The sequence below is a fragment of the Oncorhynchus keta genome, chromosome 11, assembly GCF_023373465.1.
Source record: "Oncorhynchus keta strain PuntledgeMale-10-30-2019 chromosome 11, Oket_V2, whole genome shotgun sequence".
NCBI classification, from domain to species: domain Eukaryota; kingdom Metazoa; phylum Chordata; class Actinopteri; order Salmoniformes; family Salmonidae; genus Oncorhynchus; species Oncorhynchus keta.
Window position 1 is genome coordinate 22,215,578 of NC_068431.1, and position 27,788 is coordinate 22,243,365.

General features: G+C 43.3%; 1 protein-coding gene across 1 annotated transcript in view; it reads left to right on the top strand.

Annotated features, from left to right (window-relative positions):
• Positions 1 to 27,695, top strand: part of LOC118390659 (unconventional myosin-VIIa-like) — a 90,879-nt gene extending 63,184 nt beyond the window's left edge. Inside the window, exons 37-50 of the mRNA XM_052529707.1 lie at positions 633 to 826; positions 1,273 to 1,397; positions 1,681 to 1,838; positions 2,241 to 2,394; positions 2,648 to 2,803; positions 4,999 to 5,104; positions 5,258 to 5,371; positions 21,239 to 21,326; positions 21,947 to 22,053; positions 22,133 to 22,318; positions 23,506 to 23,622; positions 24,064 to 24,147; positions 24,266 to 24,385; positions 26,044 to 27,695. Coding sequence (XP_052385667.1) covers positions 633 to 826; positions 1,273 to 1,397; positions 1,681 to 1,838; positions 2,241 to 2,394; positions 2,648 to 2,803; positions 4,999 to 5,104; positions 5,258 to 5,371; positions 21,239 to 21,326; positions 21,947 to 22,053; positions 22,133 to 22,318; positions 23,506 to 23,622; positions 24,064 to 24,147; positions 24,266 to 24,385; positions 26,044 to 26,136 — 1,802 coding nt within the window. The 3' untranslated portion in view covers positions 26,137 to 27,695. The remainder of the gene's footprint in view (positions 1 to 632; positions 827 to 1,272; positions 1,398 to 1,680; positions 1,839 to 2,240; positions 2,395 to 2,647; positions 2,804 to 4,998; positions 5,105 to 5,257; positions 5,372 to 21,238; positions 21,327 to 21,946; positions 22,054 to 22,132; positions 22,319 to 23,505; positions 23,623 to 24,063; positions 24,148 to 24,265; positions 24,386 to 26,043) is intronic.
• The last annotated feature ends 93 nt before the right edge of the window (positions 27,696 to 27,788 follow it).

Here is a 27,788-nt window from a genome sequence, read left to right on the forward strand (position 1 = left end):
TATGGGATTCACGGGTCTGAAGTGATGCCTCTAGCACTGCAAGGCAGTGCCTTAGACTGCTGCTCCACTTGGGAGCCCCTAACCTGCTATCTTTTACCATTTAATGGACTGTTTTTAACTTTGGAATTGGCTTATTGACCATTTTATACAACGGTTGCGTTTTATTCTGAATGCTGATTGGTTAAAACCGCATTCCAGCCGCTGTCTATCCACAAGTTACCACTGGCTAAATCTATGACATTAAAATGCCTATTTACTCTGGTCCATCTGATTGTGCAATCCACTGTCTCATCAGCCAGTCAATTTCTTAACTTGATCTCCACTATAAAAACCATCTCGATATTACCTCACATTTCTTTTAAACTAAGATTTAGTTTTAAACAGAAGATACTTGTATAATCTTTGCTGTCTGTCTCCCTGACTTTTGCAACATTGTTTCAGTATTCAAATTCGATCTCGAGCTGTCCCCTAGTCATGAATGTGTGTCTTGCATTTACCATTGTAGATAAATCTAACTTTTATAACTCCCGCACACGCGATACCTCCTTAAGTTGTATTTACCAACCACCACACATGAAGTTCCATCACAGGAGACATTAAGGTACATTGAATTGAATGTTGTGCTCCTGTAGCGGGCGGCGAGGACTCCACCTTCCTCAGTTTTTCCAAGGGCGACCTGATCCTATTGGACGAGCACTGTGGCGAGCAGGTCATGACCTCAGGGTGGGCCCACGGGGTCAATGACAGGACCAAGCAACAGGGGGACTTCCCGGCCGACTGTGTCTACGTCCTGCCCACCGTAACCCGGCCGCAGTATGACATCGTAGTGAGTGACCTCATAGGGTTACAAAATTCTCTGTACATTTCCAAAGTTCCAGGATCTTTTAGAAACTACGGTCATTAATGGGTAATTTTGGAAATCTATGGAATCTTGAAGAATGTATACCACAGTATGACAATTTGGTGGTGGTGATGATGTTGATGATGTCCTCAGGCATTCATGCTTCATACTGTCTTTACTGCTCTCATTCTGTAGTTTACTAAAGTTATTTTTTTTGTGACTGTATGTCTTTCTTTCTCTCTCCCCTCTCCCAACGTGTCTCTTTCATCCTCTCTACTCCCTTCCCTCTCCATTTCCCCTCCATTTTCTCTCTCTCACTCTCTCCCTCTCTCGTTTTCTTCCTTCACTCTCTCTCATTCTCCTACTTCCTTACCTCTACATCTCTCTTCCCTCCCTCCCTCCATCTCCAACCCCCTCTCTCTCTCTGCTAGGCTCTGGTGACTATGACTCCAGACCAGAGAAGAGAGTCCATAAACCTGTCCCAGCTGGCCCTTGCTGAGAGTGAGGACAAGGTCAAGCCCTACACCCTAGAGGAGTTCTCCTATGATTACTTCAGGTAGCCACTCACTCAATCACTCACTCACTCACACACACACACACGCACGCACGCACGCACGCACGCACGCACGCACACACACACACACACACACACACACACACACACACACACACACACACACACACACACACACACACACACACACACACACACACACACACACACACACACACACACACACACACACACACACACATTCTGTTCCACTCATCCCTCTCTGTTCCCTTCATCCATCTTCCCCCATCCCTTCTTCCTATCCACCCCTACTCCACCCATCCAGATCCCCTCCCAAGAGCACTCTGAGCAGGGTAATGATCACTAAGGGCCGCGGGAAGGAGCGTCTGTGGTGCTGCGCCAGGGAGCCCCTCAAACAGCCCCTACTGAAGAAGGTGCTGGCCCACGAGGAGCTCTCCCAGGAGGCTCAACTGGCCTTCATCGATATCTTTACTGTCTTGCAGCCATTGTGTATGAATTACTTTTTCACGCTTCATGTCCAAATAATCTTAAAGTAACTTTATTTTGAACACTGTAGGATGATTTAAACATGAAATGCGAAATATGCTAATATCAGGGATATGAACTTGCATAGATTTTTTGACAAAAATGCAAAATAAAAAAAAGCATGGACTGCTGTCTTACTTTAGCCATAGATTACTTATGGGTAAGGAAACTATTGTGTAAGTTGGGTAAACAATCACTTGAAATGTTATGCCAACTTCAACATGTCAAATTTAGCATTATGTATATTATGTTGTACTGCATCATAGAATTATGTCTGTGTTTAACGTGCATAGTCTTGAGGTCGATGTCTGGTCATGGTCCTTGACCACTCCCCTGCACCCTTGTTGAAGTATATGGGTGACTATCCGTCCAAGCGAGCGCGTTCGGTCAACGAGCTGACCGACCAGATCTTTGAGGGAGCGCTGAAGGCAGAGCCACTCAAAGATGAGATCTACTGTCAGATCCTCAAACAGCTCACTGAGAATCACATCAAGTATGTCTGAGACTACAGTCGACACATTCCCAGGGAAGTTGTGGTCATATGGGGATTGACCATGTTGTGCTGTGTGTTTGCGATTTTGTGTGTGTGTGTGTGTGTGTGTGTGTGTGTGTGTGTGTGTGTGTGTGTGTGTGTGTGTGTGTGTGTGTGTGTGTGTGTGTGTGTGTGTGTGTGTGTGTGTGTGTGTGTGTGTGTGTGTGTGTGTGTGTGTGTGTGTGTGTGCGTGTGTGCGTGTGTGTGTGTGCAGGTACAGCGAGGAGAAGGGCTGGGAGCTGCTGTGGCTGTGTGCAGGTCTGTTCCCCCCCAGTAACATTCTGCTACCCCACGTCCAGAAGTTCCTCCAGGCCAAGAAGCACCACCCCCTCGCCCCTGACTGCATGCAGAGACTCCAGAAGGCATTACGGTAGGGCTAACCCACTTGTAAAGGGTATTTACTTTAAGTGTTCCGACATTACGTGTTTAACCATTTGGGTATAAGTATTTTTGCCATTTACAGTGGGGCAAAAAAGTATTTAGTCAGCCACCAATTGTGCACGTTCTCCCACTTAAAAAGTTGAGAGAGGCCTGTAATTTTCATCATAGGTACACTTCAACTATGACAGACAAAATGAGGAAAAAAATCCAGAAAATCACATTGTATGATTTTTAATGTATTTATTTGCAAATTATGGTGGAAAATAAGTATTTGATCAATAACAAAAGTTTATCTCATTTATTGAAAATTAAATAAAGAAATATTTCATTTACATACAGTGGGGCAAAAAAGTATTTAGTCAGCCACCAATTGTGCAAGTTCTCCCACTTAAAAAGATGAGAGAGGCCTGTAATTTTCATCATAGGTACACTTCAACTATAGGAAAAAAATCCAGAAAATCACATTGTATGATTTTTAATGTATTTATTTGCAAATTATGGTGGAAAATAAGTATTTGGTCAATAACAAAAGTTTATCTCAATACTTTGTTATATACCCTTTGTTGGCAATGACAGAGGTCAAACGTTTTCTGTAAGTCTTCACAAGGTTTTCACACACTGTTGCTGGTATTTTGGCCCATTCCTCCATGCAGATCTCCTCTAGAGCAGTGATGTTTTGGGGCTGTTGCTGGGCAACACAGACTTTTAACTCCCTCCAAAGATTTTCAATGGAGTTGAGATCTGGAGACTGGTTAGGCCACTCCAGGACCTTGAAATGCTTCTTACGAAGCCACTGCTTCGTTGCCCAGGCGGTGTGTCTGAAAGACCCAGCCACGTTTCATCTTCAATGCCCTTGCAGACGGAAGGAGGTTTTCAATCAAAATCTCACGATACATGGCCCCATTCATTCTTTCCTTTACATGGATCAGTCGTCCTGGTCCCTTTGCAGAAAAACAGCCCCAAAGCATGATGTTTCCACCCCCATGCTTCACAGTAGGTATGGTGTTCTTTGGATGCAACTCAGCATTCTTTGTCCTCCAAACACGACGAGTTTAGTTTTTACCAAAAAGTTATATTTTGGTTTCATCTGACCATATGACATTCTCCCAATCTTCTTCTGGATCATCCAAATGCTCTCTAGCAAACTTCAGACGGGCCTGGACATGTACTGGCTTAAGCAGGGGGACACGTCTGGCACTGCAGGATTTGAGTCCCTGGCGGCGTAGTGTGTTGCTGATGGTAGGCTTTGTTACTTTGGTCCCAGCTCTCTGCAGGTCATTCACCCCGTGTGGTTCTGGGATTTTTGCTCACCGTTCTTGTTATCATTTTGACCCCACGGGGTGAGATCTTGTGTGGAGCCCCAGATCAAGGGAGATTATCAGTGGTCTTGTATGTCTTCCATTTCCTAATAATTGCTCCCACAGTTGATTTCTTCAAACCAAGCTGCTTACCGATTGCAGATTCAGTCTTCCCAGCCTGGTGCAGGTCTACAATTTTGTTTCTGGTGTCCTTTGACAGCTCTTTGGTCTTGGCCATAGTGGAGTTTGGAGTGTGACTGTTTGAGGTTGTGGACAGGTGTCTTTTATACTGATAACAAGTTCAAACAGGTGCCATAATACAGGTAACGAGTGGAGGACAGAGGAGCCTCTTAAAGAAGAAGTTACAGGTCTGTGAGAGCCAGAAATCTTGCTTGTTTGTAGGTGACCAAATACATATTTTCCACCATAATTTGCAAATAAATTCATTAAAAATCCTACAATGTGATTTTTCTAATTTTGTCTGTCATAGTTGAAGTGTACCTATGGTGAAAATTACAGGCCTCTCTCATCTTTTTAAGTGGGAGAACTTGCACAATTCATGGCTGACTAAATACTTTTTTGCCCCACTGTATAAGAGTTTCTCAGCCATGTAAACAGAGAAAAAAATGCTGACATATTTAGGCAATAGGGCTGAATCCTAATTTGAGATCCATGCCAGATTTAGGCAAACGTTTGAGTTACTTGTGTGGATTCAGCTCCTAACCAGAGATCCACCCTAGATCCGTGCCTCCTTACTCATATTCCTTCCTTTGTCTATCTCTTGTCTTCCCCTGGGTGAAATAACAGTCCAACAGTAATTGTAGTATGATGTACTACAGTACCCATAATGTTCTGTACCCATAATGCTCTCTCCTTACCAATACAGTAATGGATCCAGGAAGTACCCACCTCACCTGGTGGAGGTGGAGGCCATCCAGCACAAGACCACACAAATCTTTCACAAAGTGTACTTCCCCGATGACACAGACGAGGTGAGAGGTCATTACAAAGTAGCAATGGCTCGTTGAGGCCCAAAACGTTGAGTCAAAGGGTCAAACCAGCACACACGCTGACATTAAAATCTGGAACATTTTATGTGGTCACTTTATAGCAAATTGTGTAAATATGACAGTTTTCCCCCACAGGCTTTCGAAGTGGAGTCAAGTACCAAGGCCAAAGATTTCTGTCTGAACATCTCAGGCAGACTACTCCTCAAGTCCTCCGAGGGCTTCAGCCTGTTTGTCAAGATCACTGACAAGGTATAGTACACTTCTAGGATATGGTTTCAATGAGGTCATTAGGACATGCTTTGTGACGTCATGGTCAAGTTGTATACTGGTTGTTAAAGGATGTCTTTTAAACATGACATATTAAACTGGTTGTAATCTGCTTATATGACCAGATAACAAGCAAAATATGACATATTTCCCTGAATTGTTTATGACTTCATGAAAAAAGTCTTCACCTGGTTGTAATCCGATCGTATCTGGTTGTATGTCTCTGAGAAAAGTACAATTTTACACACAAATAGTGGTACCAATAAGTACTCATTTCTGATGAAAAAACACAAATGTGAAAAATTGGTGGATATACAGATGTAGGATGTTAATTTCAGCCAGTTTGCGACAGCAGAAAAATAATCCTGCAGCAACAGGAAATGTAAATTATTAGGTGGATTAAAATTAATGGACATTTTTGTAGGGGTTGATACATTTTTCGTAAGGGAAAATCAAGTCTGAAATTTCAAAGTGGAAATTACAAATCAAATCAAATGTATTTATGAGGTCCTTTTTACATCCGCCGATGTCACAAAGTGCTGTACAGAAACCCAGCCTAAAACCCCAAACAGCAAGCAATGCAGATGGAAACTCCCTAGAAAGGCAGGAACCTAGGAAGAAACCTAGAGAGGAATCAGGCTCTGAGGGGTGGCCAGTCCACTTCTGGTTGTGCCGGGTGGAGATTATAACAGTACATGGCCAAGATGTTCAAACGTTCATAGTAATAATATTCACAGTGGTTGTAGAGGGTGCAACAGGTCAGCACCACTTTAAATTGAATCCTCTTGGTCTGGGCATCTCTCATAGGGAGGAGCGTATGTGGTACTATTATGTTCGTTATGCCCCCCCCATACGGCCTTTAGGTCCTTACAAGTTCCATTAAATGCACCTATAAGGTGGCTATATATAAGCCCTGTAGTATGTGGTAATTTGCATAGGATTTATATCTTAATGCTTATATTGGAATGTCCTGGGAATTTGTTGATGTTTAATCCTACCTTAAGCAAACAATCTATAAGATGGAGATACATCCAAAAGTCTTGTTTCTGTAAAGTATACTTGGACCTTAACTCTTCATAAGAGGTAGAAGTGTTTTCTTGATAGAGACAACCAATGTTATTTTTTCCCCTTTCTATACCAATCTTTCCAGAAAGCCATGTGTGGCCCTATTTTCAATTTAGGGTTGTTCCATAACGAAGCATAGCTTATCAAGAAAGGTGAAGATCTTGCTCTCTCTCATGAATCTGGCTCCATATATTTTTAGTATGGGACATTATTGGATCCTGGAGTCCCACCTTTTGTTGACTCAAATAATCTGATGCTCTGAATGGGGCATTAAATTCCTCTTCCATGTCCATCCCAGCTCTTAAACTGGAGATGGATTTTGTTCAATAGTGGGTCTATATCTTCAGAAATCATGTTCTCTAGACCAGGATGTAACGCCATCCCCGGGTACCTCAAGTTTTTAGGGACCCATTGAAACCTCCAGCTGAGGAGGTAATTTCTCAGACAATGTTTTGATGGAGGCATTACTTCAGATGTGGTCCAGCTGACTTTATAGCTCGATATCTCTGAGAATGCATTTACAAGGTCCATTAAAGGCAGTATGGAGAGTTGGGGGTCTGATATTAATAGTAATATGTCGTCTGCATAATGCAGTAGTTTATTCTCCCGTATTAATCCCTTTGATTGACTGATGCAGTCTAGTGGTTTCGGCTAATGGTTCTAATGCTATAATAAATAGAAGGGGCGAGAGACAGTCACCTTGTTTCGTGCCTCGTCCTACTGAAAATGGAGATGATCGTAGTCCGTTAGTGACTACTATGGATTTGGGGTCGTTGTACAGAAGTTTAATAATATTCTGAAAGCCCTGTCCGAAACCATCTGTATTTATTGTATAATGCAGGTAGTCCCAGCCCACCCTATCAAAGGCTTTCTCTGCGTCTATGGATAAGGCTGCCACTGAAGTATCCAAATCGATCAATTCCTCCAAACTAATGGGGCTGTCGAGCCAGTTCCTGTCTTCCTCTGCTTGTTTAGGAAGGTTCAGATTCTGAAAGAATGCCTCTGTTTTCTACGTAGCTAAAGGACCATATGAAGTAGAAAGTTCCTGATAGAAGTCTCAAAATATATTGTTTATTTCTTTATGATTGGCAATCACCTTGCCTGTCTTATTTCTGATTCCACCTACACCTTAAGGTCTGTTTCAATTTGAACCATTTTCTGTTTATCTCATTTCTTAACAGTAGCTGATTGTTGTATCATTACTCCGCGTATGTAATCTTTAAAAGTTTCCCAGACATGTACCTGTTTCACACTATTGTTGTTTGTTTCAAAGAATATCATAATGTGTGTTTTAAGGAATTATTCTCCTATTCCAACAGTCAGATCATTGGGTGCATGATCTGTCATAGCTATCGTGCCCACATTGCAAGCACCCACTTTATCTATGAGAGAGTGTGAGATCAGAATGTAGTCAATGCGTGAATAAACAGTGTGCCTATTTGAAAAGAATGTGTAATCGCAAGCGGTTCGATTGATATCATAAAGACCTTTACACAGTGTAAAGGTCCTTTACAGTCTTTACACAGAGTTTTAATTGCTTCTTGAGTTTGAGGCCCTGGTTAGACCAGTTTTGCATTTCTCTAAAAAAGCATCAGGGACCTGATTATAATCCCCTCCCTAGTACCAGAGGAAAATCACAGAAATCTAGTATTATTATAAATCTTGGGTCCTCTTCATTTGGTGCATAAATATTTCGAAATATTATATTTTATCCTGAAATCTTTACAAGTAAAATCAAGATTCATCCCTCTCTGTCCTTAGCTCTTTTTCCACTTGAAATTGTATACCTTTGGAAAATAGAATAGAGACACCTCTTTTTTGGGGGTTGAATGTATTATGGTAAGCACTACCCACCCATCTGTCTCCCACGCTAGGAGCATCCTTTTCAAGTAGGTGTGTCTCTTGGAGCATAATCACATCTGAGTGTTTTTGTTTAAGATAATTCAATAACTTGTGTCTTTTTAAATATGAACCTAGTCTGTTCACATTCCACGACGTAACTTTAATCACATTGGTCGTTATATCTGAAAGGTTGTAAATATATTATTACTACAACATAACTAGTGTTAGAATATTTTAAATCAATGCATTTCTGATAGCCACTGCTTAGCAGATCAATGAAAGTGAACAACTGGTAGTACCCCTGGTAGTCCCCCTGGTAGTACCCCTGGTAGTCCCCCTGGTAGTACCCCTGGTAGTCCCCCTGGTAGTACCCCTGGTAGTCCCCCTGGTAGTACCCCTGGTAGTCCCCCTGGTAGTACCCCTGGTAAGTAACACTGGTAAGTACCCCTGGTAGTCCCCCTGGTAGTACCCCTGGTAGTACCCCTGGTAGTCCCCCTGGTAGTACCCCTGGTAGTCCCCCTGGTAGTACCCCTGGTAGTCCCCCTGGTAGTCCACCTGGTATTACCCCTGGTAGTCCCCCTGGTAGTACCCCTGGTAGTCCCCCTGGTAGTACCCCTGGTAGTCCCCCTGGTAGTACCCTGGTAGTACCCCTGGTAGTACCCCTGGTACCCCTGGTAGTCCCCTGGTAGTCCACCTGGTAGTACCCCTGGTAGTCCCCCTGGTAGTACCCTGGTAGTACCCCTGGTAGTCCCCCTGGTAGTACCCCTGGTAGTACCCCTGGTAGTCCCCCTGGTAGTCCACCTGGTAGTACCCCTGGTAGTACCCCTGGTAGTACCCCTGGTAGTCCCCCTGGTAGTACCCCTGGTAGTCCCCCTGGTAGTACCCCTGGTAGTACCCCTGGTAGTCCCCCTGGTAGTACCCCTGGTAGTCCCCCTGGTAGTACCCCTGGTAGTCCCCCTGGTAGTCCACCTGGTAGTCCCCTGGTAGTCCACCTGGTATTACCCCTGGTAGTCCCCCTGGTAGTACCCCTGGTAGTCCCCCTGGTAGTACCCCTGGTAGTCCCCCTGGTAGTACCCCTGGTAGTACCCCTGGTAGTACCCTGGTAGTACCCCTGGTAGTCCCCCTGGTAGTCCACCTGGTAGTACCCTGGTAGTCCCCCTGGTAGTACCCCTGGTAGTCCCCCTGGTAGTACCCCTGGTAGTACCCCTGGTAGTACCCCTGGTAGTACCCCTGGTAGTCCCCCTGGTAGTACCCCTGGTAGTACCCCTGGTAGTCCCCCTGGTAGTCCACCTGGTAGTACCCCTGGTAGTCCCCCTGGTAGTACCCCTGGTAGTCCCCCTGGTAGTACCCCTGGTAGTCCCCCTGGTAGTACCCCTGGTAGTACCCCTGGTAGTCCCCCTGGTAGTACCCCTGGTAGTCCCCCTGGTAGTACCCCTGGTAGTCCCCCTGGTAGTCCACCTGGTATTACCCCTGGTAGTCCCCCTGGTAGTACCCCTGGTAGTCCCCCTGGTAGTACCCCTGGTAGTACCCCTGGTAGTACCCCTGGTAGTACCCCTGGTAGTACCCCTGGTAGTCCCCCTGGTAGTACCCCTGGTAGTACCCCTGGTAGTCCCCCTGGTAGTACCCCTGGTAGTCCCCCTGGTAGTACCCCTGGTAGTCCCCCTGGTAGTCCCCCTGGTAGTACCCCTGGTAGTACCCCTGGTAGTCGCCCTGGTAGTACCCCTGGTAGTACCCCTGGTAGTACCCCTGGTAGTACCCCTGGTAGTCGCCCTGGTAGTGCCCCTGGTAGTACCCCTGGTAGTCCCCCTGGTAGTCCACCTGGTATTACCCCTGGTAGTCCCCCTGGTAGTACCCCTGGTAGTACCCCTGGTAGTACCCCTGGTAGTCCCCCTGGTAGTCCCCCTGGTAGTCCACCTGGTAGTACCCCTGGTAGTCCACCTGGTATTACCCCTGGTAGTCCCCCTGGTAGTACCCCTGGTAGTCCACCTGGTAGTACCCCTGGTAGTACCCCTGGTAGTCCACCTGGTAGTACCCCTGGTAGTACCCCTGGTAGTACCCCTGGTAGTCCCCCTGGTAGTACCCCTGGTAGTCCCCCTGGTAGTACCCCTGGTAGTACCCCTGGTAGTCCCCCTGGTAGTACCCCTGGTAGTACCCCTGGTAGTCCCCCTGGTAGTACCCCTGGTAGTCCCCCTGGTAGTACCCCTGGTAGTCCCCCTGGTAGTACCCTGGTAGTACCCCTGGTAGTCCCCTGGTAGTCCCCTGGTAGTCGCCCTGGTAGTCCCCTGGTAGTACCCCTGGTAGTACCCCTGGTAGTCCCCTGGTAGTACCCCTGTTAGTACCCCTGGTAGTCCCCTGGTAGTCCCCTGGTAGTACCCCTGGTAGTCGCCCTGGTAGTACCCCTGGTAGTCCCCCTGGTAGTACCCCTGGTAGTACCCCTGGTAGTCCCCCTGGTAGTCGCCCTGGTAGTACCCCTGGTAGTACCCCTGGTAGTCCCCCTGGTAGTACCCCTGGTAGTACCCCTGCTAGTACCCCTGGTAGTCCCCCCCACCTAGAACACTGTACTTTCCATATAACAAATATGTCATAAACACCCCCCAACCGCGCAAGATACAACAAAATGAACATACAAAATGAAAATCTCCCTCCCCCAAACCAGGCCTTCATCCGTGTGAAGTGTCCCGAGTGCTGACGATCCAACTAGAATTAGCACGTTTTACCAACGCCAAATATAGGCATGACCATATACATTTTGAAATGACAGATATGACATGTCATAGAGATTACATCAAAACATCGAACATAAAAAGGCTGATCATTATTTTCGCAAAGAGAAGAATGACCTTTCTCATGTAGACTGATACATGAGGTCAGCCAGAAAAGAGAGACTGGTATAAGTCATAATGATAAAATAAAATACGCTGACTAACACTTTGGCTTGTGTCCATCACTCATGGCACGAACACGCCTGTTGTGGTCTATATTGACCCACTATTGCTGTTATTAGAATGAAAACGTAAAATAATATATATCATAAATATGATATACTTGGACTATAGTCCTGCTTAATCTAGTACTATAATGATGTCAGCTGTAAACCAGAAAGACAAATTATAGGCAGCATTTGTAGTATAAACACTCGATGAGACTGTTACTCACAACATGGGAAGTTCTATCGCCTTAGAGAAAAATGTTAGTCCATCTGTGATGAACCATTGCCACCATGTGGAACTTCCATAGCCATACCACGCTACTCAATTTGTTTTGCTTCTCAAAGTAACCAGGAACACGGCAGGATATTGCAAAGAGTATTTCAGTCCCCGTTTCATGCACCTACTGTATGCCTCACCTCCGTGAACACATTTCTCTTGTCTTGAACCTCTTTGGAAAAGTCAGGGGAAAACTCCACCTTTGTCCCCTTCCATTGAAAAGTCCTAAGCTTTTTGGCTCTGAGCCGGACCTTCTCCCTGTCAGTATATCGTAAGAATTTCACCAGGATAGGCCGGGGGTTGCGTGGGGCTGTTCCTGGGTTCAGTGTCCGATGTGTTCTCTCGATGGGCATGATGTTTAAACACCCTCCAGTGTGTTATCAAATAGGTTGCGTAAAATGTCTTTCACACAATCTTCCGTATTTATGTGGATTTTGGGAACCCCTCTAATCCGAAATGTGTTTCTCCGACTGTAATTTTCCTGTTTTTTGATCAGTCTCCATTTTTTCAACAGTGTTGTTTAGGCGGTTGTTCTTGTCCTCCAAGGTTGATATCCTCTCTTCTGCGTGTGTAACTTGGATGTCGAGTGTGTCCACCTTTGATTTCAGTGCACCCACTGTATGTTTTATTTCAGCCACATCTTCGCCCACTTTCGCAATTTTCTCTTCTAAATTTTTGTTCATTTTGCGAATCTCATTTGGAACTGGGTCATCAGGTTGTTCTTCTCCGCCATTTTGCTTGCTAGCTGCAGGTAGAGACGACTTTTGTGTTTTTTGTTGTGACTGCTTATGTGTGTTTCTAAGTTGTTTTTCCATGTAACCGATATTTTGGACAATTAGTTAACAAAATGTGTAACTAGGTGTTGAATAATTAGTTAAAATATAGTTGGAGCTACACAGACTCTGTAGTTAGCTGCTGCTCCTCGCCACATCGTCGCCGGAAGTCCTGAAATGTCCTAGTTTTTATAATAACTGTCACGAACCGGCTCAAAGCCCGTAACAAAAGGGAGACAACGAGGAACAAAATATAAAGTAACTAAGTATAATATACAATGGTGTAAGTGAGTGTTTTGCATGAATGAATGTGATAATGCAGGGTGTTGAAAGGTGCTTAAGCAAACAACCCAAAAAACCACCAAGAAACACAACAAAATCCATAAAGGTGTCTGCATGGAGAGAGTCTCCTCCATGAATGGGGAAGTGGTGTATTTATCCTGGGAGACACCGGGCCCAGGTGTTTCCCATGTAGCTGACGACCCTCCCAACTCCGCCCACCAGCATCCTAATAAGGAAAACAAGAGGAAAGAGAGAATACGACAGAAAGAGTGGGAGAGTAGTCACATAACATAAAATTGATCAGAAATACAGTGTAGACATTGTTAATGTTGTAAATGACTTTTGTAGCTGGAAACGGCAGATTTTTAATGGAATATCTACATAGGCGTACAGAGGCCCATTATCGGCAACCATCACTCCTGTGTTTCAATGGCACGTTGTGTTAGCTAATCCAAGTTTATCATTTTAAAAGGCTAATTGATCATTAGAAAACCCTTTTGCAATTATGTTAGCGCAGCTGAAAATTGTTTTTCTGATTAAAGAAGCAATAAAACTGGCCTTGTTTAGACTAGTTGAGTATCTAGAGCATCAGCATTTGTGTGTTCGATTACAGGCTCAAAATGGCCAGAAACAAAGAACTTTCTTCTGAAACTCATCAGTCTATTCTTGTTCTGAGAAATTAAGGCTATTCCATGCAAGAAATTGCCAAGAAACTGAAGATCTCGTACAACGCTGTGTACTAATCCTTTCACAGAACAGCGCAAACTGTCTCTAACCAGAATAGAAAGAGGAGTGGGAGGCCCCAGTGCACAACTGAGCAAGAGGACAAGTACATTAAAGAAGCAATACAACTGGCCTTCTTTAGACTAGTTGAGAATTTGGAGCATCAGCATTTGTGTGTTCGATTACAGGCTCAAAATGGCCAGAAACAAAGACCTTGCAGAGATGGTGCCAAAGAACATGGCTGACGTTTTACATTCTCCCAACCAATTGTGCTATTTTATATATATTTTTTTTGCGTTTTGTGTAACTTATTTTTGTTACTTATTGCGTACATAATGTTGCTGCTACCGTCTCTTATGACCGAACATAACTTCTGGACATCAGAAAAGTACTCCCACTCTTTCTGCCGAGGCTATAAAAGTAGCAAGGCTTACATACAGACACCGGTTAGTCAGGCTGATTGAGGTAGTATGTACATGTAGATATGGTTAAAGTGACTATGCATACCTGTATATGATGAACAGAGAGTAGCAGTAGCGTAAAAGAGGGGTTGGTGGTAGCACTGGTTGGTCGGCCCAATTGAGGTAGTATGTACAGTCGTGGCCAAATGTTTTGAGAATGACATAAATATTAATTTCCACAAAGTTTGCTGCTTCAGTGTCTTTAGATATTTTTGTCAGATTTTACTATGGAATACTGAAGTATAGTTACATTTCATATAGTAGCATAGTAGCATTTCTCAAGTGTCAAAGGCTTTTATTGACATTTACATGAAGTTGATGCAAAGAGTCAATATTTGCAGTGTTGACCCTTATTTTTCAAGACCCTACATATCGCCCTGGCATGCTATCAATTAACTTCTGGGCCACATCCTGACTGTTGGAAGCCCATTCTTGCATAATCAATGCTTGGAGTTTGTCCGCCCGCCTCTTGAGGATTAACCACATGTTCTCAATGGGATTAAGGTCTGGGGAGTTTCCTGGCCATGGACCCAAAATATCGATGTTTTGTTCCCCAAGCCTCTTAGTTATCTCTTTTGCCTTATGGCAAGGTGCTCCATCATGCTGAAAAAGGCAGTGTTCATCACCAAACTGTTCCTGGGTGGTTGGAGAAGTTGCTCTCGGAGGCTGTGTTGGTACCATTCTTTATTCATGGCTGTGTTCTTAGGCAAAATTGTGAGTGACCCTTGGCTGAGACGCAACCCCACACATGAATGGTCTCAGGATGCTTTACTGTTGACATGACACAGGACTGATGGTAGAGCTCACCTTGTCTTCTCTGGACAAGCTTTTTTCCGGATGCCCCAAACAATCGTAAAGGGGATTCATCAGAGAAAATTCCTTTACCCCAGTCCTTAGCAGTCCAAATCCTGTATAATTTGCAGAATATCAGTCTGTCCCTGATGTTTTTTCTAGAGAGAAGTGGCTTCTTTGCTGCCTTTCTTGACACCAGGCCATCCTCCAAAGGTCTTCGCCTCACTGTGAGTGCAGATGCACTCACACCTGCCTGCTGTCATTTCTGAGCAACTCTGTACTGTTGGTGCCTCGATCCCGCAGCTGAATCAACTTTAGGACACGGTCCTGGCGCTTGCTGGACTTTCTTGGGCGCCCTGAAGCCTTCTTCACAACAATTGAACCGCTTTCCTTGAAGTTCTTGATGATCCAATAAATGGTTGATTTAGGTGCCATCTTACTGGAAACAATATCCTTGCCTGTGAATCCCTTTCTGTGCAAAGCAATGATGTCAAAACGTATTTCCTTGCAGGTAACCATGATTGACAGAGGAAGAACAATGATTCCAAGCACCACCCTCCTTTTGAATCTTCCAGTCTCTTATTCAAACTCAATCAGCATGACGGAGTGATCTCCAGCCTTGTCCTCATCAACACTCACACCTGTGTTAATGAGAGAATCACTGACATGATGTCAGCTGGTCCTTTTGTGGCAGGGCTGAAATCCAGTGGAAATGTTTTTTTGGAATTCAGTTATTTGCATGGCAAAGGGGGACTTTGCTATTATTTGCAATTCATCTGATCACTCTCCATAACATTCTGAAGTATATGCAAATTGCCATCATACAATCCGAGGCAGCAGACTTTGTGAAAATGTATATTTGTGTCATTCTCAAAACTTTTGGCCACGACTGTACATGAATGTATAGTTAAAGTGACGATGCATAGATGATAAACAGAGAGTCGCAGCAGCGTAAAAGGAGGGGTTGGGGTTGAGGAGCACACAATGCAAATAGTCTGGGTAGCCATTTGATTACCTGTTCAAGAGTCTTATGGCTTGGGGGTAAAAACTGTTGAGAAGCCTTTTTGTCCTAGACTTGGCACTCCGGTACCGCTTGCCATGCGGTGGTAGAGAGAGCAGTCTATGAATGGGGTGGCTGGGGTCTTTGACAATTTTTTGGGCCTTCCTCTGACACCGCCTGGTGTAGAGGTCCTGGATGGCAGGCAGCTTAGCCCCTGTGATGTACTGGGCCGTATGCACTACCCTCTGTAGTGCTTGCGGTCAGAAGCCGAGCAGTTGCCATACCAGGCAGTGATGCAACCAGTCAGGATGCTCTTGCAGCTGTAGAACCTTTTGAGGATCTCAGGACCCATGCCAAATCTTTTTAGTTTCCTGAGGGGGAATAGGCTTTGTCATGCCCTCTTCACGACTGTCTTGGTGTGTTTGGACCATTCTAGTTTGTTGTTGATGTGGACACCAAGGAACTTGGTGCTCCACTTCAGCAACCTGCTCCACTACGGCCCCGTCGATGAGAATGTGTGGGTGCTCGGTCCTCCTTTTCCTGTATTCCACAATGATCTCCTTAGTCTTGGTTACGTTGAGGGATAGGTTGTTATTCTGGCACCACACTGCCAGGTCTCTGACTTCCTCCCTATAGGTCATCTCGTCATTGTCTGTGATCAGGCCTACCACTGTTGTGTCGTCTGTAAACTTAATGATGGTGTTGGAGTCGTGCCTGACCATGCAGTCGTGGGTGAACAGGGAGTACAGGAGGGGACTGAGCACACACCCCTGGGGAGCTCCAGTGTTGAGGATCAGAGTGGCAGACATGTTGTTGCCTACTCTTACCACCTGGGGGCGACCCGTCAGGAAGTCCAGGATCCAGTTGCTAAGGATCCAGTTGCTAAGGATCCAGTTGTTATTCTTATTGTGTTACTTTTTATTGTTACTTTTTATTTGAGTCAACTTGGTAAATATTTTCTTCTTCTTAAACTGCACTTTTGGTTAAGGGCTTGTAAGTAAGCATTTCACAGTAAAGTCAACATTTGTTGTATTCGGCGCATGTGACAAATAAAGTTTGATTTAGTGTTTTTAGTTTGAATAACAGACGCCTCACAAGTCCTCAACTGGCAACTTCATTAAATAGTACCTGCAAAAATACAGTCGCAACGTCAACAGTGAAGACATGACTCCAGGACGCTGGCCTTCAAGGCAGAGTTGTAAAGAAAAAGCCATATTTCAGTCTGGCCAATGAAAATAAAATATTAAGATGGGCAAAAGAATACAGGCACTGGACAGAGGAATTCTGCAAAAAGGCCCGGAGTCGCCTCTTCACTGTTAATGCTTCAAGAGGGCCACCATTGTTCCTGTTCCCAAGAAAGCTAAGGTAACTGAGCTAAACGACTACCGCCCCGTAGCACTCACTTCCGTCATCATGAAGTGCTTTGAGAGACTAGTCAAGGACCATATCACCTCCACCCTACCTGACACCCTAGACCCACTCCAATTTGCTCACCGCCCAAATAGGTCCACAGACGATGCAATCTCAACCACACTGCACACTGCCCTAACCCACCTGGACAAGAGGAATACCTATGTGAGAATGCTGTTCATCGACTACAGCTCGGCATTCAACACCATAGTACCCTCCAAGCTCGTCATCAAGCTCGAGACCCTGGGTCTCGACCCCGCCCTGTGCAACTGGGTACTGGACTTCCTGACGGGCCGCCCCCAGGTGGTGAGGGTAGGCAACAACATCTCCTCCCCGCTGATCCTCAACACGGGGGCCCCACAAGGGTGCGTTCTGAGCCCTCTCCTGTACTCCCTGTTCACCCACGACTGCGTGGCCACGCACGCCTCCAACTCAATCATCAAGTTTGCGGACGACACAACAGTGGTAGGCTTGATTACCAACAACGACGAGACGGCCTACAGGGAGGAGGTGAGGGCCCTCGGAGTGTGGTGTCAGGAAAATAACCTCACACTCAACGTCAACAAAACTAAGGAGATGATTGTGGACTTCAGGAAACAGCAGAGGGAACACCCCCTATCCACATCGATGGAACAGTAGTGGAGAGGGTAGCTAGTTTTAAGTTCCTCGGCATACACATCACAGACAAACTGAATTGGTCCACTCACACTGACAGCGTCGTGAAGAAGGCGCAGCAGCGCCTATTCAACCTCAGGAGGCTGAAGAAATTCGGCTTGTCACCAAAAGCACTCACAAACTTCTACAGATGCACAATCGAGAGCATCCTGGCGGGCTGTATCACCGCCTGGTACGGCAACTGCTCCGCCCTCAACCGTAAGGCTCTCCAGAGGGTAGTGAGGACTGCACAACGCATCACCGGGGGCAAACTACCTGCCCTCCAGGACACCTACACCACCCGTTGTTACAGGAAGGCCATAAAGATCATCAAGGACATCAACCACCCGAACCACTGCCTGTTCACCCCGCTATCATCCAGAAGGCGAGGTCAGTACAGGTGCATCAAAGCTGGGACCGAGAGACTGAAAAACAGCTTCTATCTCAAGGCCATCAGACTGTTAAACAGCCACCACTAACAGTGAGTGGCTGCTGCCAACACACTGTCATTGACACTGACCCAACTCCAACCATTTTAATAATGGGAATTGATGGGAATTATGTAAATATATCACTAGCCACTTTAAACAATGCTACCTTATATAATGTTACTTACCCTACATTATTCATCTCATATGCATATGTATATACTGTACTCTACATCATCGACTGCATCCTTATGTAACACATGTATCACTAGCCACTTTAACTATGCCACTTTGTTTACTTTGTCTACACACTCATCTCATATGTATATACTGTACTCGATACCATCTACTGTATGCTGCTCTGTACCATCACTCATTCATATATCCTTATGTACATGTTCCTTATCCCCTTACACTGTGTATAAGACAGTAGTTTTGGAATTGTTAGTTAGATTACTTGTTGGTTATCACTGCATTGTCGGAACTAGAAGCACAAGCATTTCGCTACACTCGCATTTAACATCTGCTAACCATGTGTATGTGACAAATAAAATTTGATTTGATTTGAACGTTGAGACTCGTGTTTTGTGGGTACTATTTAATGAAGCTGCCTGTTGAGGACATGTGAGGTGTCTGTTTCTCAAAATAGACACTATAATGTACTTGGGGCCTCCCACTCCTCTTTCTATTCTGGTTAGTGCCAATTTGCGCTGTTCTGTGAAGGGAGTAGTACACAGCGTTGTATGAGAACCTCTCAGAACAAGAATAGACTGACGAGTTTCAGAATAAAGGTCTTTGTTTCTGGCCATTTTAAGCCTGTAATCAAACACACAAATGCTGATACTCCAGATACTCAACTAGTCTAAAGAAGGCCAATTTTATTGCCTCTTTAATCAGGTCAACAGTTTTCAGCTGTGCTAACATAATTGCAAAATGGTTTTTCTAATGATCAATAAGCCTTTTAAAATGATAAACTTGGATTAGCTAACACAACGTGCCATTGGAACACAGGAGTGATGGTTGCTGATAATAGGCCTCTGTGCGCCTATGTAGATTATTATTATTTTTTTTTAATCTGCCGTTTCCAGCTACAATAGTCATTTACAACATTAACATTGTCTACACTGTCTAAAATGTATTTCTGATCAATTTTAATGGACAAAAAATTTGCTTTTCTTTCAAAAACAAGGACATTTCTAAGTGACCCCAAACTTTTGAACGGTACTGTATATATTTTAATAAAATGTAACAATTTAATAATATTAATTCAAATAATATATTATTACAGTGTGAGATGCAGATCTTAATAGTTTAAAGATACCACTCTACTCTATCCATCCTCCTCTATAACTCCTGCACACCAATGTTATTTTAGTAAGATTTCGCTACTGTCACAGAATATAATCTGAATGTGAGGATGATTCAACTGATTCTAGATTACAGTGCATTCGGAAAGTATTCAGACCCCTTGACTTTTTCCACATTTTCTATGTTACAGCCTTTTTCTAAAATGGATTAATTGTTATATTCCCTCACCAATCTACACACAATACCCCATAATGACAAAGCAAAAACAGCTTTTAAGACATAACATTTTTGCAAACTGAAATATCACATTTACATAAATATTCAGACTTTGCTATGAGACTCGAAATTGAGCTCAGGTCCATCCTGTTTCCATTGATCATCCTTGAGATGTTTCTACAACTTGATTAGAGTCCACCTGTGGTAAATTCAATTGATTGGACATGATTTGAAAAGGCACATCTGTCTACATTAGGTCCCACAGTTGACAGTGCATGTCAGAGCAAGCCATGAGTTCGAAGGAATTATCCGTAGAGCTCCGTGACAGGATTGTGTCGAGGCATAGATCTGGGTAAGGGTACAAAAAATGCTGCAGCATCGAAGGTCCCCAAGATCACAGTGGTCTCCATCATTCTTAAATGGAAGAAGTTTAGAACCACCAAGACTCTTCCTAGAGCTGGCTGCCTGGCCAAACTGAGCAATAGGGGGAGAAGGGCCTCAGGGTGACCAAGAACCTGATGGTCACTGACAGAGCACCAGAGTTCCTCTGGAGATGGGCAAACCTTCCAAAGGACAATCATCTCTGCAGCACTCCACCAATCAGGCCTTTATGGTAGAGTGGCCAGACGGGAGCCACTCCTCAGTAAAAGGCACATGGCTGACCGCTTGGAGTTTGCTAAAAGGCACCTAAAGGATTCTCAGACCATGAGAGACAATATTCTCTGGTCTGATGAAAATAAGATTGAACTCTTTGGCCTGAATGCCAAGTGTCACTTCTGGAGGAAACCTGGCACCATCCCTACGGTGAAGCATGGTGATGGTGGCAGCAGCATCATGCTGTGGGGATGTTTTTCAGTGTCAGGGACTGGGAGACGAGTCAGGATCAAGAGAAAGATGTACAGAACAAAGTACAGAGAGATCCCCTGTTGAAAACCTGCTCCAGAGCACTCAGGACCTCAGACTGGGGCAAAGGTTCACCTTCCAACAGGACAACAACCCTAAGCACACAACCAAGACAACGCAGGAGTGGCTTCGGGACAAGTCTCTGAATGTCCCAGCCATAGCCCGGTCTTGAACTCGATCAAACATCTCTGGAGAGACCTGAAAATAGCTGTGCAGTGACGCTCCCCATCCAACCTGACAGAACTTGAGAGGATCTGCAGTGAAGAATGGGAGAAACTCCCCAAATACAGGTGTGCCAAGCTTATAGCAAGCTTATACCCAAGAAGACTCGAGGCTGTAATCACTGCCAAAGGTGCTTCAACAAAGTACTGCGTAAAGGGTCTGAATACTCATATAAATGTGTTATTTCAAAAAAAAAATTAAATGACAAATATTTTTTTTTACTTCTAAAAACCTGTTTTTGCTTTGTAATTATGGGGTATTGTGTGTAGAAAAATGAGAACATTTAATATATTTAATATAAGTATGATGGCCTAGGAACCATGTTGGGTTAACTGCCTTGTTCAGGGGCAGAACGACAGATTTTTACCTCAGCAGCTCGGGGATTTGATCTTGCAACCTTTCGGTTACTAGTTCAACTCTCTAACCACTAGGCTACCTGTCGCCCCTTTATAGAATAAGGCTATAATGTAACAAAATGTGGGAAAAGTCCAGGGGTCTGAATACTTTCCGAGTGCACTGTAACTGTATTGATATTTGTGTTTGACCTTTGCTGGTTGTTTCCAGGTCATCAGTGTGCCTGAGGGGGATTTCTTCTTTGACTTTGTGAGACATCTGACCGACTGGATCAAAAAAGCCAGACCTGCAAAGGACGGTAAAGACATCTGTTGACTGTAGAGGGCCCTAGTAGAAAGGTTACCCGTAGGAACGGAACATCCAAGATGAGATCTCTTCTTTATCACCTTTAATTCTCCAAGACAAAAATTAGCTTTATTCAACACTGAAAAAGGATTGCTTATTTTCTCATACTTCTCTTCTCAAAATTTTCTCCAGAGAAACAACCATATATCATCTCAGACCTGTCTCACTCTGATCAAAATATAATTTTTATAAAGTCTCTTCAAATTGAAAGAATTGAATAAACCACCTTTGGGCTATGACCCAAAATGACCCAAGTTGTTAGTTTGAGCGTTAAATAAGTCTATTTTCAACTTTCATGTAGGCATCCAACATTATTGGGGTCAGAAAGAAAGAATGACGCATCATATTAATCCTAAGGATTTATTGATGACCCAAATTTCAGCACCTAGTGTAGCCTTCAGGAGTGGGCCACATAAATATTTGATCAAACATGGTGTTTCATGTTATAGGACTGTCAACATGTTGTGGTTAAAGCTAGATGAAGGTTAAGCTTGGGTTGGGGAACTTGCCATCTATGTTGATGTATTAATATGATAGGTATGTCCTGAATCTCTCGGTATCATCCATCTGCAGGTGTAGTGCCTTCACTGACCTATCAGGTTTTCTTCATGAAGAAATTGTGGACCAATACCATACCAGGGAAAGACTCCATGGCTGACTACATCTTTCACTACTACCAGGTGTGTGTGCGTGTGGGTGTGCGAGTGCTCGTGCGTATTTGTGTAAGTGTATTGACCCTCCTCACTGCTCTTTCTTCAGGAGCTTCCAAAGTATCTCCGTGGTTACCACCAGTGTTCCCGGGAAGAGGTTTTCCAGCTGGGAGCGCTGATCTACAGGGTGAAGTTTGAGGAGGACAAATCCCAGTTTCCAAACATTCCCAAGATGTTGAAGGAGCTGATCCCTCAGGACCAGATCAGACACCTCTCGCCTGACGACTGGAAACGGGTGAAAATTTGAATTTCTGTCGGCATAAATAGTGTTTAACATGATTTTTGAACTACCTTGTCACTGTACCCCACACATACATACATCTGTAAGGTCCCTCAGTCGAGCAGTGAATTTCAAACAGATTCAACCACAAAGACCAGGTAGGTTTTCCAATGCCTCGCAAAGAAGGGCACCCTTTGAGCATGATGAAGTTATTAATTACACTTTGGATGGTGTATCAATACACCCAGTCACTACAAAGATACAGGCGTCCTTCCTAACTTAGTTGCTGGAGAGGAATGAACCTGCTTAGTGATTTCACCATGAGGCCAATGGTGATTTTAAAACAGTTACAGAGTTTAATGGCTGTGATAGGAGAAAACGGAGGATGGATCAACAACCTTGTAGTTACTCCACAGTACTAAACTAAATGACAGAGTGAAAAGAAGGAAGCCTGTTATGGGTATGCTTGTCATCGGTAAGGACTAGGGAGTTTTTTTAGGATGAAAAGAAACAGAGTACAGATAAGCACAGGCAAAATCCTAGAGGAAAACTTGGTTCAGTTTGCTTTCCAACAAACACTGAGAGACAAATTCAGGGAAAAAAACTAAAACGCAAAGCCAAATATACACTGACGACAACATTGAATGTTCCTGAGTTTTGACTTAAATTGGCTTGAAAATCTATGGAAAGACTTGAAAATGACTGTCTAGCAATGATCAACAAACAACTTGACAGAGCTTGAAGAATTTTAAAAAGCATAATGTGCAAATATTGTAGAATCCAGGTGTGCAAAGCTCTTAGAGACTTACCCAGAAAGACTCACAGCTTTAATCGCTGCAAAAGGTGATTCTAACATGTATTGACTCATTCTTCAATAAAATAGCAAATATGCCAAAAAGCATTGTTTTCACATTGTCATTGTGTTTCGATGGGTGAGACAATCAATTTTGAATTCAAGCTGTAACACAACAAAATGTAAATTATTCATGAGGTATGAATACTTTCTGAATGCACTGTAATTCAGGGAACCACGCTTGCGCGATGAGTAACCTTGCCTTAGACCTGGAGACGAGTGTTAGCTCCCAGAGTGAATGCCTAGGCTTTAGCTTAATGGGCTAACACAGTTTTGTAGCGTATAGGAATCCAGGGGGTTAAATCATATTTGGTCACACACTCTGCTGCTTGTTTTTTTTATCTTGCAGTCTATAGTGGCGTTTTTCAACAAGCAGTCGGGGAAGACTCGAGAGGAGGCCAAGCTCTCATTCCTCAAAGTCATCTTCAAGTGGCCTACGTTTGGTTCGGCCTTCTTTGAAGTCAAGGTAAAGATTTCTATATGAATTCATGTTCTTGTGCAAACGGTATAGAATGATCATTGTTTGTGTTTTTTCTTTTTTTTAACATTTGAGTCACCATGTGTATCTGAGTGCTGATTAGTACTTCGGGAGGTTTTTGTTCAAATGAATTTTCTTGATCAATGGTGTAAATTTCAGAATAGTTAATTCAATCTCAATCGTGGATTATTATTATTGACTTGGTCAAAGAGTTGTTGTGCATTCCTTGCTACTTTTTAATTGTTTTAAACTTGTTTTATAAATGTATTATCTCGGTCAGTTTATCTGTGGTAAGGGCCTATTGTCTGCCTCAATCCCAGTATCTATTTATTTATTTAATGATTTTTTAAAACATCACAAACTCAAGTTGTTTGTTATAGGTTTGTGAGATACCAATTGTGACTAAACTGATGTTTTCCTATTCAACAGCAAACCAGTGATCCAAACTTCCCAGAGATCCTCTTGATAGCAATCAACAAACATGGTGTCAGCCTGATCGACCCCAAGTCAAAGGTGAGTGTGTGCCTACATGCATGGGTGTGTGTGCACATTTTCTTGCGCACACATGTGTGTTATGGAAGTTGTGTATATATGTGTTTACTGTGTAATTCTCTTATTCCCACCTCAACAGGACATCTTGACCACACACCCATTCACTAAGATCTCCAACTGGAGCAGTGGCAACACCTACTTCCACATCACCATCGGAAACCTGGTCCGAGGCACCAAGCTGCTGTGTGAGACCTCACTGGTGAGCTACTGGACGTTTCAACATCCACAATATGACATGACATAACATATGACATAAAATGACATTATACACACTGTATCAACTAAAGTATTCTAAAGATGCGGACCAAAAAAGCACTTTCCTACAAGCATTGACTTTGCTGATAATTACTTAATTGAGGAAATATTGACTTACTATAACCAATTTCACATCCACAGTTTTTATGCAAGTAATATCATACCGTATAACATTACATTTACATTTAAGTCATTTAGCAGACGCTCTTATCCAGAGCGACTTACAAATTGGTGCATTCACCTTATGACATCCAGTGGAACAGCGACTTTACAATAGTGCATCTAAATCTTTTAAGGGGGGGGGGGTGAGAAGGATTACTTTATCCTATCCACCATTGGGGGGCCAGAGCAGCGAACAGTTTTGACTGGGCTGAGCGGGAACTGTACTTCCTCAGTGGTAGGGAGGCGAGCAGGCCAGAGGTGGATGAACGCAGTGCCCTTGTTTGGGTGTAGGGCCTGATCAGAGCCTGGAGGTACTGAGGTGCCGTTCCCCTCACAGCTCCATAGGCAAGCACCATGGTCTTGTAGCGGATGCGAGCTTCAACTGGAAGCCAGTGGAGAGAGCGGAGGAGCGGGGTGACGTGAGAGAACTTGGGAAGGTTGAACACCAGACGGGCTGCGGCGTTCTGGATGAGTTGTAGGGGTTTAGTGGCACAGATGTATAAAAACATCACAACAGCTGTGATGGGAACAGGGAGCTTTGGTACAATATTATAAATGCCAACAGATAATTATTTTGTTTGAAATTTGTTTGTTTGACATGGTGGGATCTTTTTATGTCTGTAAAATTAATTATGCAAGAAATGGCGGTGGAAATGCCTTTATGCATAAATATTGATATAATAACCATCATATCGAAGTAAACTTGGAGTCATGCGATGATATGTTGTGTGGTTCTCCCACTATGACTCGGGAAAGGATGCAGTTTATTTGGCTACAGATGAAATAAGTTATGATGAACTTCACAGGTTGGTGAAAGTGCACAGTGATTTTGATGCTACTTTCCAATAAATATCAAGGGTCTAAAATGTATAGTAAATGTAGGCGGAATATCGGCTTTTATATATTAAGGGTTTATTGAATAATTTGTTAATTTAATTTAGTTGGCTACAGATTCCCTTTCAACGGAGTGTGTCTGCTCATGGAGGAGACTGGTGCCTCTGGCAACCCACTGCAGTTAGACTAGATCATTTGATGATGGTGATACCAGACTTGATAAGAGTGCAAGTGTCCTGTGATCAAAAGTCGCAGTCATGGTCTTAGCCTGAAATTAGCCTGAATGCAGATAGAAAAGCCTTTTCCATGGTATACATGTGTGGTTCTGTAGCTTTGTTGAACTTTTAAATAATAAATGCAAGCAGACCTGGGTTCAAATGCTGAGTGTTTGATAGGGCCTGTTTGGAGTGACAGTTGGGCAGATTTTCACTTTTGGGAATCCTCCGTTGGCTCCATTGCACCAGGCAAGCTCAATCAAGCACACTCTAAAGTATTTGACAGAAAACAAATACTACTATTTGAACACGTCTGATTCATATTCTGCAATGAAATATTGCAAGGCATTAATGTACCTTTAAACTGGTTTGTTTGTCTGTGTGACCACAGGGCTACAAGATGGACGACCTCCTGACCTCTTACATCAGCCAGATGCTGACCACCATGACCAAACAGCGTGGTTCCCGTGGCAACATCAAGTGATCTGGAAAGTCATCGATCCCGCTGTTGAGTGTATTAGTGTAGGCCTCGAGGGCTTTGTGATCTATCACATGGTTTCATTAAAACATAGAGGGATAAATACAACCCTTCCTCCATAACATGCTAAATCAATTACATGCATACATACACACACACTCGCACACATACATACATGTGCACGTACACACACACTCACTCACTCACTCACTCACTCACTCACTCACTCACTCACTCAATGAAATGTATACATAAACACATGCATATACACACTTGACAGATTCTCCCTAAGATGTAGATGAAAGAGAGTGGGAAGGACAGGAGCTTGAGAACCTCTGGTCTAATAGTCTGTTGTACAGATACTGTTAATCTCACTACAGACACAACGTTGATGCAACATCTCGCAGCAAAGTCTGAGAGACATTGGAAATCATGCATCTCCACACACTATTGTGTTACAGAAATGTATATAGATCGTTGGTTATAGGGATGGAGGCATGATAGCAGTATCACGACAAGAATACTCTTTTTTCATTGTCAGTAGATATGGTGATGATTTAAATGTTTGATTTATGTTTTGGCCATGACAATGTTTTGACTTATCGTCAGATGTTGGTATATGTCTTGGGTCCTGTCTTAACAATCACCAATTGCCTTTACTTGACCCAAATGCGCAACCAACGATTGCAACTTTTTACATGGCAACTAATCAAGAGCTTTATTTAGAAAATGTTTTTATGTAAAGCATTTGATCGTAAAATGTCCAGTAATGTGATTTATAAATGTTGGGCCTAAACCTATACAACTATGGCTTGTCCATACTATAGATATCATGTGTAATCATTGCATTATATTGTTTTAGAGTTAATTCAAAATTGGCCCTCATTGTCGCAGGCAGGCTAAATACTTTCTTTAAATACCCGATCAGTGTTATTAGTACATTTGATGTATTAATGAAGTTTATTTGAAGTACATTTGATGAAAACAGTCAGATTGATCTCTGGACATTAGCTGGCTCTAGGACTTTGCATACAGTGTGTATACCACATCACTGGAAAAACCTTTAGTGGAAAGTTGACAATATTTAATAATGTGATATTTCTAACAAGCACATATTTAGCTGTTTGCCTAATGAATTAATCATTGAAGAAAATGTATTCTGTAAATAAAGACCCCCGGTCCATATGACTTGTCTTTAAAAAATAATTGTGGATCAAATCAAGAATTTTTATGTATTAAAGGTCAACTCTGTTACGACATCGTCATAGACAAAGTATAATCTACATACAGAAATGAACAACAAAAATGTAAAGGCCTGACATTATTGGCTCTTAATGGTAGCTGGTTTGGCATATTGAAGTTATTGTTGATGTCTGTAAACAGGAAGTCACCCCACTGTGTATGGTGATGTCAAATTGCTTAGTCTACCTTAAAAAGTAATCTCAGTGACATTAATGTTCTGCACCGTTCTGTATAGTGGATATTCATTTAGGTCAAATTGTTCCTGTTTTTTAAATGTTGGTCCATAACACCTAATATTTTGGTATTAATAAAGAAATTACAAATATTTCCTTTCATGCCTAATGTTCATCATCCCAAAAGATGAATGAGCCTATTTCACTATCACATCATTTCATAATGAGAAAACATGTGTGCAT